At 44.7% G+C, this 17,800-nt stretch overlaps 1 protein-coding gene across 1 annotated transcript in view; it reads right to left on the bottom strand.

Annotated features, from left to right (window-relative positions):
* The window catches only part of LOC139276156 (copine-3-like), a 151,479-nt gene that overhangs the window by 20,075 nt on the left and 113,604 nt on the right, over positions 1-17,800 (bottom strand). The window contains exons 14-15 of the mRNA XM_070893714.1: positions 9,551-9,605; positions 9,407-9,458 (exon numbers count right to left, since the gene is read on the bottom strand). Of these exons, the coding sequence (XP_070749815.1) occupies positions 9,407-9,458; positions 9,551-9,605 (107 nt within the window). The remainder of the gene's footprint in view (positions 1-9,406; positions 9,459-9,550; positions 9,606-17,800) is intronic.

The raw sequence follows: 17,800 nt of genomic DNA, 5'->3' as shown, positions 1-17,800 counted from the left end.
TGCAGCATCTGCCAACACCTTCCCAATGTGCAGCAGCACTCCCTGCACACCAACAACTTTTTAAATGTCTTCCATCAAGCCAGTATTCATACAAACTCTGCAAGTGTCAGTACAAGAGAAATAATCAACTTAGCTGCAAGTTGGATGTTTCCCTTTAAATAGCACTGGTGAGGAGTCCCTCGTTCAGCTGTAAGTGTTTAGCAGAGGATGTTGAATGGAGTGGCAACCACGAAAATGGCAGGTCGTACGTCAAGTCAGCGTTACACACTGACCGGCGTCATGCTCTGCCTACTCTGCATACGGCCGGCACACACACGTACCGCCCATGCCATCACCCTCACCAAAATGGCGAACAGCGCGGGCGGAAGCAAGGCAGAGGGCATTTTTTCTTTTAAAAATGGGTGTAACTTTCAACAGTAAGGTGCCGAATTTCGTGGTCATATTTTTAGTAAGTTTACTATACTCCAGGTGATAACAGATGAGACTGGTATGTTGTGGGGGTGTTCCTCCTCAAAAAATACACTCTTTATAAAGCCAATGAGAAAACTAAGACGGAGAACAATAGCTGCTCAAACTCATTACCTAGAAAGCATTTGCGTCTCAGATCACTAGGTGCTGGGAGTCCAACCTTTGGATCGACCCAACATCAACCTCATCTATCACAATTACAAGCATTGTTTGAAGCATGGAATGCTTTGCCAGAGGTTGAGGCAGAAGACCATTGTATCATTTATGGGGAAATTAGATACATTTTTGAAGCATATAAAGGTACAAGTATATGAGAAAATGGGGCAGTGGGAATGGTTTTGGATTTTTCCAGCAAAGAGCCAACACAGATACAATGGTCGAAATAGCTTTGAAACATAGAAACATAGAAATTTACAGTGCAGAAGGAGACCATTTCGACCCATCGTGTCCATGCCGGCCGGCAAAGAGCCACACGGCCCTTGGTCAGCAGCCCTAAAGGTTACATATAAACCTATGAACAATGACGGAAAGGCAAAGCGCACCCAGCCCAATCAGTCCACCACACACAACTGCGACATCCCTTATACTGAAACATTCTACACACCACCCCAACCGGAGCCATGTGATCTCCTGGGAGAGGTTAAAACCAGATAAAAACCCAGGCCAATTTAGGGAGAAAAAATCTGGGAAGATTCCTCTCCGACCCATCCAGCCGATCGAAACGAGTCCAGGAGATCACCCTGGCTGTATTCTATTCCCTGCAGTACTTAGCATTATATCTGCGCCACCCAACAAAAGGTCATACACACTAATCCCAATTACCAGCTCTAGGTCCGTAACCCTGCAGGTTACTGCACTTTAAGTGCCCATCCAACCATCTCTTAAAAGTGGTGAGGGTTTCTGCATCGACCACTCTTCCAGGCAGCGAGTTCCAGATCCCCACAGCCCTCTGCGTAAAGAAGCCCCCCCCACCCCTCAAATCCCCTCTAAACCTTCCACCAACCACCTTAAACTTTGCTCCCTCGTAATAGACCCCACCACCTATGGAAATAGACCCTTATTATCCACTATGTCCAGGGCCCTCCCTCAATAATTTGTATAGCTCAATGAGGTCTACTCTCAACCTCCTCTGTTCCAATGAGAACAAACCCAGCCTATCCAATCTGTCCTCATAACTAAGATTCTCAATTTCAGGCAGCATCCTAGTAAATTTCTATGTTTCTCTGTCCTGTAAAATTCTATGTTTTTTGTTAAGTATGGAAGACTGAGTACTGTGAGCTAAAACTGATGTGACCTCAGTCTCTTTAATACAACTCCAGACTGCCTAAGCAGCATGGCAGACAACCTTTTATACTCCCTTGCACGAGTTGTGCAGGTGACCCTTGGGCCTCCAACAGTTGCGTCCTCTGGTGGCAAGTCTTACACAAATACAATGTTTACATACATATCAGTCTCCCGCCCCCAAACTCTCTGATACAAATTATTTACAAGTTGAAACGATCCGGGCCCTACGCTCTCTGGTTGATCGTCTGAATTCAAACTCTGGCATGGGTGAGTTGGTCGGACGATTGCTGCACTGCGGCACGGTTGGTCTGACAGGACTGTTGGGAATGGTGGGTTCATCCTCTTGGTCAATTGCTGGTTGGGTGTGTGTTGGTGGATCGATGATGGTGATGTCCTCTTCAGGCTGTTCCTGGTTATTGGTGAACCGCAGTTTGGTCTGATCCAAATGCTTTCTGCACAGTTGTCCAGTTTGACTATAAACACTCTATTCCCCTCCTTGGCCAAGACAGTGCCAGTGACCCATTTAGGACCATGACCATAATTAAGGACAGACACAGGGTCGTTATCATCAATGTCACGAGATACAGCCACGTGATCGTGGTACATGTTTTGCCGGTGACGCCGGGTTGCCACCTGATCATTTAGATCCGGGTGGACTAGGGAGGGCCTGGTTTTGAGTGCTCTCTTCATTAACAATTCTGCAGGGGAAACCCCAGTGAGCGAGTAGGGTCGTGTCCGGTAGCTGAGCAGAACCCGAGATAAGCGGGTCTCCAAGGAGCCTTCTGTCACGCATTTCAAGCTCAGCTTGATAGTTTGGACAGCCCGTTCCGCTGGATCGTTGGATGCGGGCTTAAACGGGGCAGACTTGACATGCTTGATGCCATTGCGGGTCATAAACTCGTTGAATTCCGAGCTGGTGAAACACGGTCCATTGTCACTGACAAGGATGCCGGGCAAGCCATGGGTGGCGAACATAGCCCGGAGGCTTTCAATGGTGGCAGTGGATGTGCTGGATGACATGATTATGCATTCAATCCATTTAGAGTAAGCGTCCACAACTAAAAACATCTTTCCGACAAAGGGGCCAGCAAAATCTACGTGGATCCTGGACCATGGTTTGGTGGGCCATGACCACAGACTCAATGGAGCCTCCCTTGGTGCATTGCTCAGTTGTGAGCACATGTTGCACTGGTGTACGCATGACTAAGTCAGTTTCAATGCCAGGCCACCAAACATGCGACCTGGCTATAGCCTTCATCATGACTATGTCTGGGTGGGCATTGTGTAAGTCGCGTATAAACGTTTCCCTGCCTTTTTTTGGCAAAACCACGCGATTACCCCATAAGAGACAATCTAACTGGATGGACGTTTTATCTTTGCATCGGTGAAACGGCTTAATTTCATCTTGCATTTCCCCGGGAACGGCCGACCAGCTCCCATTGAGGAAGCAACTCTTTACAAGTGATAGCACAGGATCCTGGCTGGTCCAGGTCCTGATCTGGCGAACAATGACGGGTGACCCCTCGCTCTCAAAAGCATCCATGACCAGAAGCAAGTCTGTGGGCTGCGCCATTTCCACCCTGGTAGTGGGCAATGTTAGCCGACTGAGGGCATCAGCACAGTTCTCCGTGCCTGGTCTGTGGCGGGTAACAGTCATAGGTGGACAATGTTAGTGCCCATCTTTGGATATGGGACGAAGCATTGGTGTTTATACCTGCGCTTTCTGAAAACAGCAAAATTAGCGGTTTGTGGTCAGTTTCAAGCTCAAACCGAAGTCCAATTAGGTATTGGTGCATTTTCTTAACCCCATATACACATGCTAACGCCTCTTTCTTGATAATACTGTAGGCTCTTTCAGCCTTAGACAGACTTCTAGACGCGTATGCAACCAGTTGAAGTTTGCCCGATACATTGGTTTGCTGTAACACACAGCCGACCTCGTACGAAGATGCATCACAAGCTAGTACTAATCATTTACACGGGTCATACAGTACAAGTAACTTATTAGAACAAAGGAGGTTTCTGGCCTTCTCAAAGGCTGTCTCTCTTGAGATTTACCCCAAACCCAGTCGTCATCCTTACGTAGCAACATGTGCAACGGTTCCAGCAAAAGTGCTTAACCCAGATAGAAAGTTACCAAAATAGTTGAGTCATCCCAGGACCGAACGCAGCTCCATCACATTCTGTGGTCTGGGTGCATTCTTGATGGCCTCTGTCTTGGAGTCTATGGGTCTGATGCCGTCTGCCGCAATCTTTCTCCCTAAAAATTCGACCTCTGGCACCAGGGAAACACACTTGGAGCGTTTCAGCCTGAGTCCCACTCTGTCTAGTCTGTCTAGTTGACTTAGAAGCTCTTCCAGGTTGTGCAAGTGTTCGATGGTGTCACAACCGGTGATCAGGATGTCGTCTTGAAACACAACGGTGCACGGAACCGATTTCAGCACTCTCCATGTTCCTCTGGAAGATGGCAGCAGCCGAGCGAATCCCAAAAGGGCACCTTTGGTATATAAACCATTCTTTGTGCATGTTGATGCCTGTCAATCTTTTCGAAGATTCAGCCAGCTCCTGTGTCATGTAGGTGAAGGTTCGATCCAACTTGGTGAACGACTTCCCCCCCCAGTAATGTTGCAAACAGATCATCCACTTGGTTAGCGGGTACTGGTCTTGTAACGAGACTCGATTGATTGTTACCTTGTAGTCTCCACAGATTCTGACCGTGCCATCGCTTTTCAACACTGGAACAATCGGACTGGCCCACTCGTTGAACTTGACTGGCGATATGATTCCCTCTCGTTGAAGTCTGTCCAGTTCGATCTCGACTTTCTCCCTCATCATATATGGAACCGCTCGAGCCTTGTGATGAACGGGCCTTGCATCGGGGACTAGATGGATCTGCACCTTGACGCCTGTGAAGTTGCCGATACCTGGTTCAAATAGTGACGGAAACTTGCTCAGCACTTGGGCGCACGAGGCATCATCCACTTAGTGCTTTGATATCATTCCAGTTCCAACGAATCTTTCCCAGCCAGCTTCTGCCGAATAGCATTGGGCCATCGCCTGGTACAATCCACAGTGATAAATCATGTACAGCTCCATCGTACGATACCTTAACTGCCGCACTGTCAATGACTGGTATGAGCTCTTTGTGTAGGTGCGCAGCTTTGTCTGAATCGGGCTCAGTTTGGACCTTTGTGCCTTGTTGCCCCACAGTTTCTCAAAAGCCTTGTGGCTCATAATTGACTGACTCGTCCCCTTGTCCAACTCCATTGATACCAGATTACCGTTCAATTTGACTTTCAGCATGATAGGAGGGCTCTTGGTGGTGAAGGTGTGTACCCCATACACTTCTTCCTCGGGTTGAGTTACCTCTCGTTTGTTCTGCGTGATCCGCACCGGATCAATCATCCTCTGCCGACTCTGCCACGTGGTGAGTCGCAGCACACTTACACATTTGCTGGAGGTGCCCCATTGTTTCGCAGCCTTTGCACACGTACTGCTTGAATCGACATTGATGGGCTCTATGATTAATCCTGCAGTGCCAACATGGTGCTAATGGATTTGCATTCACGCCCGATGGCGGACTCTGAGTCATCCTAGGTCTTGCAGCTGCAGAAGTGTAGGCCCTGCCATATGCATTTCTGCCTGCTAGCAAGGTTATTTTATGCACAGTACTTGCCGGTAAGCTTCGATGCTGGGAAGATATCTGTCTGGTATTATCGCTCGTGAATATGAATGCCTGGGCTATCGTGATGGCCTTGCTCAGGTCTAGGGACTCGGCAGACAGCAGCTTGCGAAGAATGACCTCATGACCGATGCCAAGCACAAAAAAAATCCCGCAGCATTTTCCCCCAAAATCCAGCAAATTCGCAAGTTCCCGAAAGGCGTCTCAGGTCGGCGACATAACTCGCCACATCCTGGCCCTCGGAGTGGTGGTGCGTGTAGACGCTCTCCTTCAGCTTGAGGTGGTTCCAAACCAGCGTACACAACTCTGTATATGTCTTCTCCACTGGTTTCTCCAGTGCTAGCAGATTCTTGATCAGGCCATATATTGTGGACCCACACATCGTGAGGAGAATCGCCCTGCGCTTGATCGACCCCATCCAGCTCGTTGGCCACGAAGTACTGGTCGAGACGCTCAACGAAGGCTTTCCAATCATCATCCTCTACAAATCTCTTTAAAATACCAACGGCAGCCATGACCGCATGAAAGTTCGTAATCTGTTACTCGTCACCAATTGTTAAGTATGGAAGAACGCCACAAGACTGAGTACTGTGAGCTAAAACTGATGTGACCTTAGTCTCTTTAATACAACTCCAGAGTACTTAAGCAGCACGGCAGGCAACCTTTTATACTCCCTTGCACGAAGTGTACAGGTGATCCTCGGGCCTCCAACAGTTCCGCCCTCTGGTGGTAAGTCTTACATAGTTACAATGTTTACGTACATAACAGTTTTAGCAGCAATGTGCACTATTACTGCAACAACTTCCATTTCTACAGTGCTTTTTAACATAGAAAAACATCCTAAGGTGGTTCACGGAGGCTTAATCAGACAAAAACAAGGTGCATCTGTCTTCACTGAGGAATAAGATGCTTCAAAAATCATAGTGAAAGAGGAGGTAGTGGAGATACTGGATGAGAAAAAAAATTGATAAAGAGGAGATATTAGAAAGGCTGTCTGTACTTAAAACTGATAAATCACCAGAATTGGATGGGATGCATCCTAGGATGCTGAGGGAAGTTAAGGAGGAAATCGTGGAGGTGCTGGCCATAGTCTTCCAATCCTCCTTAGATACTGGGGTGGTGCCAGAGGACTGGAGAAAGGTATAAGAATAAGCTCAGCAACTACAGGTCAGTTAACCTCGATAGGAGGGAAGCTTTTAGAAACGATAATCAGGGACAAAGTTAACAGTCACTTGTGGATTAATTGAGGAAAACCAGCATGGATTTGTTAAAGGCAAATCATGTATAACTAACTTGATCAAGTATTTTGATGTATTAACAGAGAGAGTTGATGAGGGCAATGCAGCTGATGTGGTGCACATAGACTTTCAAAAGGCAGTTCCCCCTTCCCTTTTATAGGGGGCACTGGAAAAATTTGATTTTAGCGCCCCAAAAAAAACCCCAAAAAACAAAAAAAAAAAGGGGCCTTGAAAATGTCTGGAGTGTCACCCAGGTCGGGTGGCACCGTTTAATGTTTTTATGTTTTCACAGGTGAACTCAAAAGAGTTTCAAAAGGCAGTTCCCCCTTCCCTTTTATAGGGGGCACTGGAAAAATTTGATTTTAGCGCCCCAAAAAAAAAACAAAAAAACAAAAAAAAAAAGGGGCCTTGAAAATGTCTGGAGTGTCACCCAGGTCGGGTGGCACCGTTTAATGTTTTTATGTTTTGCAGGTAAACTCAAAAGAGTTTCAAAAGGCAGTTAATAACGTGTCACATAATAGACTTGCCAGCAAAGTTGAATCCCATGGAATAAAAGGGACAGTGGCAGCACGAATACGAAATTAGCTAAGTGACAGGAAACAGAGTAGTGGTGAACGGTTGTTTTTCGGACTAGAGGAAGGTGTTCCCCAGGCGTCGGTACTAGGACCACTGCTTTTCTTGATATATAGTAATGACTCAGATGTAGGTGTATAGGGCACAATTTCAAAATTTGCTGATGACACAAAACTTGGAAATGAACAGTGAGGAAGATAGTGATAAACTTCAAGAGGACATAGAGAGGCAGGTGAAATGGGAAAACATATGGCAGATGAAATTTAACGCAGAAAAGTGCAAAGTGATACATTTTGATAGGAAGAACGAGGAGAGGCAATATAAACTAAAGGATACAATCCTAAAGGGGGTGCATGAAGAGAGCGATCTGGGGGTATATTTCCACAAATCATTTGAAGGTGGCAGGGCAGGTTAAGAAAGCAGTTAAAAAAGCATTTGGCATCCTGGGCTTCATAAATAGAGGCAGAGAGTACAAAAGCAAGGAAGTTATGAAGAAGTTTTATAAAACACTGATTCGGCCTCAACTGGAGTATTGTGTCCAATTCTGGGCACCGCACTTTAAGAATGTGAAGGCCTTACAGAGGGTGCAGAAAAGATTTCCGAGAATGATTCCAGGGATGATGGACTTCAGTTACGTGGATAGACTACAGAAGCTGGGGCTGTTCTCCTTGGAGCAGAGAAGGTCGAGAGGAAATTTGATAGAGGTGTTCAAAATCATGAGGGGCTAGACAGAGTAGATAAAGAGAAACTGTTCCCATTGGTGAAAGGGGCGAGAGCCAGATAACATAGATTTAAGGTGATTGGCAAAAGAGCCAAAGGTGACACGAAGAAAACCTTTTTTATGCAGCGAGTGGTTAGGATCTGGAATGCACTGCCTGAAAGGATGGTGGAGGCAGACTCAATCACTCCTTTCAAAAGGGAACTGGATAATTACCTAAAGGAAAACAAATTCCAGAGCTACTGTAATAGGGTGGGGGGAGTGGACTAGCTGAAGTGCTCTTGCAGAGAGCCGACATAGGCTCGACAGGCAGAATGGTCTCCTTCGGTGCTATAACCATTCTATGATTCTAATGAGATATTAGATGGGTTGGTCAAAAGCTTGGTCAAAGAGGTAGATTTTAAGGAGGGTCTTAAAGGAGGAGGAATTATGATATATAGTAATGACTCAGATGTAGGTGTATAGGGCACAATTTCAAAATTTGCTGATGACACAAAACTTGGAAATGAACAGTGAGGAAGATAGTGATAAACTTCAAGAGGACATCTTAACTTGAATTTTTACCAACTAATTTTACAAAACTGAAAGCACACTTTTGCAAATTGAACCATACCCTATTTAAATAAATGGAAACAGGAAAAGGAAGGGGAAAATGGGCCTCGTTACTGGAGTATAATATGCTCACAATGATTCATTGTTACAGGCTGGTATAGTAGAGAGACCATAATCATTCCAAGCTTATAACTGAATATTTTGAAGGTTTCAAACGGGATGCCAATTACACTGTTCCATTGAGATCATTGAATTAATTTCACATTACTAGTTCCACACCTACAAACCAGATTCTAAATATTTTGTAAATATTATTCCCAAAAACAAAGCCAGTATCTGACCTGATTTTAGATCTTTTCTTAGCATCAGTGCTTGCAGGACACAAGCAACAAATATCACTAGAGCAGAATCATTATCATTTTACATGATGATATGTTATATTAATTAGCATAACACTGAGCATTTAAATTAAAATTTGTTTTAGCATATTTATACGCCAGCTTTTTACAGTGCAGGATATTTCATCTCTTACTCTATCTTTTGTACCCACAAAACATAATACAAACATACACAAATAGTTCAAAGAACTCTTATTCCATTAAGAAACCCTTTTATGTTTTAATTAAGAAATGAAATATGACGCAACCTTCCAAACAATATAGAAGTAAAGTATATGCAGAGGATTTTCTAAAGGCTTTGCATCGTTTGTGTTTTGTAATTAATTATATTTTACCATCCTCACGCTGAGTAGTTAAGCATGAAACCTCAGTGCTTTGAAATATCTCAATCATATATAATAGTGCTAAACATTAATACTTTGCAAAAGTAGTTTAGTATTGCCACTAATTTTTAAATGGGTTTAAAAAAAAAACACAGAAGGGAATGCCATACCTGCACAAAATGGATTGGTGGAGTTGAAATTAAGTGGAAATTCATGCGATACCTGGAGGGGGAAAATAGCCATGGAAAATATAAATTGTACATAAAATATAAAATCAAATTAGTAATAACTTTCATTAACTGATCAATATTTACCTGCCAATTAGGGGGTATCTGTGCACCAAATCCAAATGCCGGGAACAATTTATCTCTAAAATAAAATAATCATAATCAGACACTTGCCAGCAAACTGAAAGGCAAGAAAGCATACATCATAACTAGCACAAGCAAGACTAATAGGATATCTCCATAAATGTCCCCAAATTCCAAGGTGCATTTATTTTGTAAACCAAACGGTTCCAGCCAGGCAGTATCTTGTTTATAATGCCTAGCTCAGATTAAAATTTTCCTCACCAAAAAAATAGCTTTGCACATATGTGCTGATAGGCATGCATATTCTTTGGTAAAAAATTTTTAAGTGGTCAAGAGATCCAATGGAAAGCAGACAGTGTTCCTGACCATGAGAGAGTTATAAACTTTCAAGTTTCCAGACTCATGGGACCGATCAAGGCAGTCCTCAACTCTTTTCAAGAGACAGGCTGTAGAATAGGTCTTGATTACATAGAAACATAGACATAGAAAATAGGTGCAGGAGTAGGCCATTCGAGCCTGCACCGCCATTCAATGAGTTCATGGCTGAACACAAGGAAAAAAAACTGAATGTTACAATCAAATAGTGTTCCAAAACGTTGTATTAGAATTAAAAATAATGAAGGAAAAGAATGAGAAAGAGTTGCATGGCTGATAAACTACAAAAAATAAAGACCATGCTGAAGGTTATCTTGATCCCTTTCTTTGTATGCATAAGATTATTGCAGTAAAGTGACAAAAGATGAGGCGGAAGATGAAGTATCTATAATTTGTTTAGGCCTAACCATGTAACTAATTTGGCAAAAATTCTGTTTTCTTTGGAAGATTAGTCCAGCCAATAGTATTTAGTAAAGGAGTGACCAATATTTCACATTGCTGCATTACATGGAATGTTCACGTGATATGGCCACAGCTTCAGTGGTAGCCAGTTTCACTTCATGTGGTAGGTACTAACCTGTCCATATGGAACAAAGATGTACATTTACATGGCACAGTAATCTAGAATTCTAAAGACATCTTGCAGCAAAACTTCTAAGACACACATCAGTGAAAGTAATTTTGACAGTATAATCTTGAGGTTTTTTAGCTTACCACCATTGAAGTGATCTAGAAATAACCTGATCCAAGGTGCAAGTAAAAGGCATACCTATTCTGAGAGATTATTTTGCAAGAAACTATATAACTGCCTTAAAAGAAAAAAAGTTATGTAGGCTAGGTAATGTGACAAATGCTGATAGAGTTTTATTTTAATTTCTCTCCTCCTCCGGAGGTTAGTTTCTAGGGGCCCAAGTTTCGGGAACTGGACGCCCATTTTTCGCGCTGGAAAGTGCGCCGAAAAAATACTTGCTTATTCTCCGGCTCCCTGCAGGTCTTCAGCAGCTTGGCACGGTGTGCATAGAACGGGGGGCGGAGCAACAGGCTCGTGCCAATTCTACAAGTAGTGGGGGGGGCGGGGCTAATTTAAATAAGGCAACGTCGTGCCGGCAACCCTGCGCGTGCGCGTTGGAGCGCGTGCATGTACAGTGGCACATAAACATTGGCACTCGGCTATTTTTTAAAGGAACTAGAGGAAAAGTGAAGATTTGTCTCGTGGACCCCTGGAAAGACTTGTGATTTAATTTTAGTGATTTTTTTGTGTCTGAAGGAGTGCTTTTAGCAGCACTGTTGAAGAAATCACCAGCTGAAATCAGTGAGTGCAGCTTTTCGCTGCTAAACTTGCAGAACAGGTACTGCATTGGTGCATGCAAATTAAGGGCTGTGTGTTTTGAAAAATAAGTGTGTCAATTTAACTTTGCAATGGAGCAACGACCCACCAAGAACAAAGAATTTCTTGCATGAGGAAGTGGAGATATTAGTCAACATCATTGACCAGAGATGGCAGGAGCTAGATACCAGTAACAGAGGTTGCATAAAAGTGCCACCTAAAGAAATGAAGAAACGCTGGAACCAAGTTGCAGAAGATTACTGCGCAGTGGTGCATACCATGAGATCTGGAAGCCAGTGTAAAAAGAAATGGCACGACCTTGGTCAAGTAGTTAGTGAAAGTAATATTTTCCATTTTTAATGTAATCGTAATTGTAACGTGACTATCTGTATGTCCCACCTTGCAGAAAGACGCACTCTGTAAAAAGTTATATTTTACTCTTTGCAGAAGAAATTGGCCCACAACAAAAGGGAAGCAACTCGGACAGGAGGAGGCACGCCTAATCTGCATCCACTGACACCCTTGGAACAAAGGGTAGCTGCTATGATGAGTCGTACATGGAGAAAAGCAATCAGTACAGCACAAGCTGGGCCCGCACGCGAGGAAGAGGGTAAGTCCTGAAAATGCATCATGGCCCTTCAAATCAACCTGCTTCCTAGCCTGCTATGTGTGAGAGTACTCATGCCACCCATCCTGCCCCTTCCCTTGCTGTTAAATATTTGACTGTTCTGATGTATTTTGCAGAACATGATGATGATGATGATGATGCTGCTGCTGCCAACCCTGAGGATCCTGAAGATACAGAACAAGAACCAGTACAACCAGATGCAGACGATCCAGACTGGATGATGGCAGCGATGACTGAAATGTCTGCAGGGGAGAGCTTCCAAATTAATGTTTATGAGCACCCATCAAGGGGCATCAGAATTTCAACCCTTAGCATAGGTTTTGGTTCTACCTCCCATGGTTTTGATTCTGACTTTGCAGGTCCCAGTGCTGCTGGTGATATCATGAAGCAGTTTACACACATTCACCCACCATCCCAGCCCACGGCTCGCACTCGAGTGCTGTCGTCTGGAACACAGAGCGTCCCAGCCCGCGCCTCCCTGTGTAGTGGTGTCGCTTGCAACACCGAGCATGCCACCGTCCGTGCCCGCGCCTCCCAGTGTAGTGGTGCCACAAGGCAGACCCAGGCAGAGGAGAAGGAGATTGGAGACACGCTCTCCTGAGATGCAGCGTGCAACAGATGTGGCTCAGGTTGTGGCATTGGGTGTGGAGACCAACGAGCTTACCCAATCACTCATCGGTGGCGTCAGTGCAGTGGGTGAAGAGTTGACGGTCCTGGCGGGAGAAATAGCAGTAATGACATGGGAACTTAGGGAGGGAATGTCCGAGGGAGTGCAATCGATGGCACAGGCCGTCAGGGAGGGCATGCAAGTGATGGCACAGGCCGTCATTGAGGTAGCTGCTGCAATAAGGGCACACAGCCCCGCGAATCAAATGACACCCCCATGAAGAAGTGAAGTGAACATTCACTGAGATGTGGATGAGACATGGTTGCAGCCTTTCTTTGCTGCTTTTGTTTTTTGGTCTTGATGTAGCTGTAGTAACGTTTTTCACATTGAAATTGTTCTTAAAGTTTTGTAACTTTACAACTTATAAGTAATCTTAGGGTTTTTAAATGATCTTATAGTGTAAATGCTCTCACATTTTCTATCTTATTTAATTTTGCACCTAAAAAATGATCCTGAAGTTTAAGTGTTCTTGAGAGTGTTAGATTTTTCAAATTGAAACTGTTTTATAAGTTGTAAAGTTATAAAACTTACAAGTGATCTCAGGGTTTTTAAGTGATCTTATAGTGTAAATGCTCTCATATTCTGTAACTTATTTAATTTTGCATCTAAAAAGTGATCTTGAAGTTTAAGTGATCTTAAGCGTGTAAGATTTTTCACATTGAGATTGTTTTGTAACTTTTGTAACTTTACAAGTTTATAAATAGAAACATAGAAAATAGGTGCAGGAGCAGGCCATTCAGCCCTTCTAGCCTGCACCGCCATTCAATGAGTTCATGGCTGAACATGAAACTTCAGTACCCCCTTCCTGCTTTCTCGCCATAACCCTTGATCCCCCGAGTAGTAAGGACTTCATCTAACTCCCTTTTGAATATATTTAGTGAATTGGCCTCAACTACTTTCTGTGGTAGAGAATTCCACAGGTTCACCACTCTCTGGGTGAAGAAGTTTCTCCTCATCTCGGTCCTAAATGGCTTACCCCTTATCCTCAGACTGTGACCCCTGGTTCTGGACTTCCCCAACATTGGGAACATTCTTTCTGCATCTAACCTGTCTAAACCCGTCAGAATTTTAAACGTTTCTATGAGGTCCCCTCTCATTCTTCTGAACTCCAGTGAATACAAGCCCAATTGATCCAATCTTTCTTGATAGGTCAGTCCCGCCATCCCGGGAATCAGTCTGGTGAACCTTCGCTGCACTCCCTCAATAGCAAGAATGTCCTTCCTCAAGTTAGGAGACCAAAACTGTACACAATACTCCAGGTGTGGCCTCACCAAGGCCCTGTACAACTGTAGCAACACCTCCCTGCCCCTGTATTCAAATCCCCTCGCTATGAAGGCCAACATGCCATTTGCTTTCTTAACCGCCTGCTGTACCTGCATGCCAACCTTCAATGACTGATGTACCATGACACCCAGGTCTCGTTGCACCTTCCCTTTTCCTAATCTGTCACCATTCAGATAATAGTCTGTCTCTCTGTTTTTACCACCAAAGTGGATAACCTCACATTTATCCACATTATACTTCATCTGCCATGCATTTGCCCACTCACCTAACCTATCCAAGTCACTCTGCAGCCTAATAGCATCCTCCTCGCAGCTCACACTGCCACCCAACTTAGTATCATCCGCAAATTTGGAGATACTGCATTTAATCCCCTCGTCTAAATCATTAATGTACAATGTAAACAGCTGGGGCCCCAGCACAGAACCTTGCGGCACTCCACTAGTCACTGCCTGCCATTCTGAAAAGTACCCGTTTACTCCTACTCTTTGCTTCCTGTCTGACAACCAGTTCTCAATCCACGTCAGCACACTACCCCCAATCCCATGTGCTTTAACTTTGCACATTAATCTCTTGTGTGGGACCTTGTCGAAAGCCTTCTGAAAGTCCAAATATACCACATCAACTGGTTCTCCTTTGTCCACTTTACTGGAAACATCCTCAAAAAATTCCAGAAGATTTGTCAAGCATGATTTCCCTTTCACAAATCCATGCTGACTTGGACCTATCATGTCACCATTTTCCAGATGCACTGCTATGACATCCTTAATAATTGATTCCATCATTTTACCCACTACTGAGGTCAGGCTGACCGGTCTATAATTCCCTGTTTTCTCTCTCCCTCCTTTTTTAAAAAGTGGGGTTACATTGGCTACCCTCCACTCCATAGGAACTGATCCAGAGTCAATGGAATGTTGGAAAATGACTGTCAATGCATCCGCTATTTCCAAGGCCACCTCCTTAAGTACTCTAGGATGCAGGCCATCAGGCCCTGGGGATTTATCTGCCTTCAATCCCATCAATTTCCCCAACACAATTTCCCGACTAATAAAGATTTCCCTCAGTTCCTCTTCCTTACTAGACCCTCTGACCCCTTTTATATCCGGAAGGTTGTTTGTATCCTCCTTAGTGAATACCGAACCAAAGTACTTGTTCAATTGATCCGCCATTTCTTTGTTCCCCGTTATGACTTCCCCTGATTCTGACTGCAGGGGACCTACGTTTGTCTTCACCAACCTTTTTCTCTTTACATACCTATAGAAACTTTTGCAATCCGCCTTAATGTTCCCTGCAAGCTTCTTCTCGTACTCCATTTTCCCTGTCCTAATCAAACCCTTTGTCCTCCTCTGCTGAGTTCTAAATTTCTCCCAGTCCCCAGGTTCGCTGCTATTTCTGGCCAATTTGTATGCCACTTCCTTGGCTTTAATACTATCCCTGATTTCCCTAGATAGCCACGGTTGAGCCACCTTCCCCTTTTTATTTTTACGCCAGACAGGAATGTACAATTGTTGTACTTCATCCATGCGGTCTCTAAATGTCTGCCATTGCCCATCCACAGTCAACCCCCTAAGTATCATTCGCCAATCTATCCTAGCCAATTCTCGCCTCATACCTTCAAAGTTACCCTTCTTTAAGTTCTGGACCATGGTCTCTGAATTTACTGTTTCATTCTCCATCCTAATGCAGAATTCCACCATATTATGGTCACTCTTCCCCAAGGGGCCTCGCACAATGAGATTGCTAATTAATCCTCTCTCATTACACAACACCCAGTCTAAGATGGCCTCCCCCCTAGTTGGTTCCTCAACATATTGGTCTAGAAAACCATCCCTTATGCACTCCAGGAAATCCTCCTCCACCGTATTGCTTCCAGTTTGGCTAGCCCAATCTATGTGCATATTAAAGTCACCCATTATAACTGCTACACCTTTATTGCATGCACCCCTAATTTCCTGTTTGATGCCCTCCCCAACATCCCTATTACTGTTTGGAGGTCTGTACACAACTCCTACTAACGTTTTTTGCCCTTTGGTGTTCTGCAGCTCTACCCATATAGATTCCACATCATCCAAGCTAATGTCTTTCCTAACTATTGCATTAATCTCCTCTTTAACCAGCAATGCTACCCCACCTCCGTTTCCTTTTATTCTATCCTTCCTGAATGTTGAATACCCCTGAATGTTGAGTTCCCAGCCCTGATCATCCTGGAGCCACGTCTCCGTAATCCCAATCACATCATATTTGTTAACATCTATTTGCACAATTAATTCATCCACCTTATTGCGAATACTCCTTGCATTAAGACACAAAGCCTTCAGGCTTGTTTTATTAACACCCTTTGTCCTTTTAGAATTTTGCTGTACAGTGGCCCTTTTTGTTCTTTGCCTTGGGTTTCTCTGCCCTACACTTTTCCTCCTCTCCTTTCTGTCTTTTGCTTTTGGCTCCTTTTTGTTTCCCTCTGTCTCCCTGCATTGGTTCCCATCCCCCTGCCATATTAGTTTAAATCCTCCCCAACAGCACTAGCAAACACTCCCCCGAGGACATTGGTTCCAGTCCTGCCCAGGTGCAGACCGTCCGGTTTGTACTGGTCCCACCTCCCCCAGAACCGGTCCCAATGCCCCAGGAATTTGAATCCCTCCCTGCTGCACCACTGCTCAAGCCACGTATTCATCTGCGCTATCCTGCGATTCCTACTCTGACTATCACGTGGCACTGGTAGCAATCCCGAGATTACTACTTTTGAGGTCCTACTTTTTAATTTAGCTCCTAGCTCCTTAAATTCGTTTCGTAGGACCTCATCCCTTTTTTTGCCTATGTCGTTGGTACCAATGTGCACCACGACAACTGGCTGTTCTCCCTCCCATTTCAGAATGTCCTGCACCCGCTCCGAGACATCCTTGACCCTTGCACCAGGGAGGCAACATACCATCCTGGAGTCTCGGTTGCGGCCGCAGAAACGCCTATCTATTCCCCTCACAATTGAATCCCCTATCACTATCGCTCTCCCACTCTTTTTCTTGCCCTCCTGTGCAGCAGAGCCAGCCACGGTGCCATGAACTTGGCTGCTGCTGCCCTCCCCTGATGAGTCATTCCCCTCAACAGTACCCAAAGCGGTGTATCTGTTTTGCAGGGGGATGACCGCAGGGGACCCCTGCACTACCTTCCTTGCTCTACTCTTCCTGCTGGTCTTCCATTCCCTATCTGGCTGTGGACCCTTTCCCTGCGGTAAGACCAACTCACTACACGTGATACTCACGTCATTCTCAGCATCGTGGATGCTCCAGAGTGAATCCACCCTCAGCTCCAATTCCGTAACGCGGACCGTCAGGAGCTGGAGGCGGATGAATCTTAATGATCTTAAAGTTAATGATCTTAAAGTCTTTAAGTGATCTTCAAGAGTCATGGTAAAAAGTAAAGTTTGAAACAACAAATATTTTATTACAGTGACATTAACTTTTCAATAAAATATTGTTTCATTAAAACTGTTTCATGTTCCATTAACACAACACAACGTAGGAATAACTGCAAAGAATAAACATGTCCATGCGCAACAGTGGTCGCAGAGCCCTCAGGCATCAGTAGTTGAAGCGTTCATGGATGAGCTGCTGGCGCAAGCCTCGAGCAATTGTTAAAGGAGCACGGTGGACGGCCCTCCTCCGACCTCGTGTTCCGGCATCAGGCACTTGCATGCTTTCCTGATCGTCGTCATCATCATCATCTGCATCCTGCTGTTCCGTAATACTATCATCATGCACTGGACCCTCACGTAGGTCTTCTGGTTCCACTACCAGCTCCTGCTGCCTCATGATGGCTAAGTTATGGAGCATGCAGCACACAACAGTGAAGTGACCGACAATCTGAGGAGAGTATTGCAAGTGTCCTCCGGAATGGTCCAGGCATCGGAATCGCTGTTTCAATATGCCAATGGTCCTCTCAATGATGCTGCGCGTCGCAATGTGCGCCATGTTGTATTGA

Source organism: Pristiophorus japonicus, chromosome 1, assembly GCF_044704955.1.
Source record: "Pristiophorus japonicus isolate sPriJap1 chromosome 1, sPriJap1.hap1, whole genome shotgun sequence".
NCBI lineage: Eukaryota > Metazoa > Chordata > Chondrichthyes > Pristiophoridae > Pristiophorus > Pristiophorus japonicus.
This window is presented reverse-complemented; position numbering and strand designations above follow the sequence as displayed.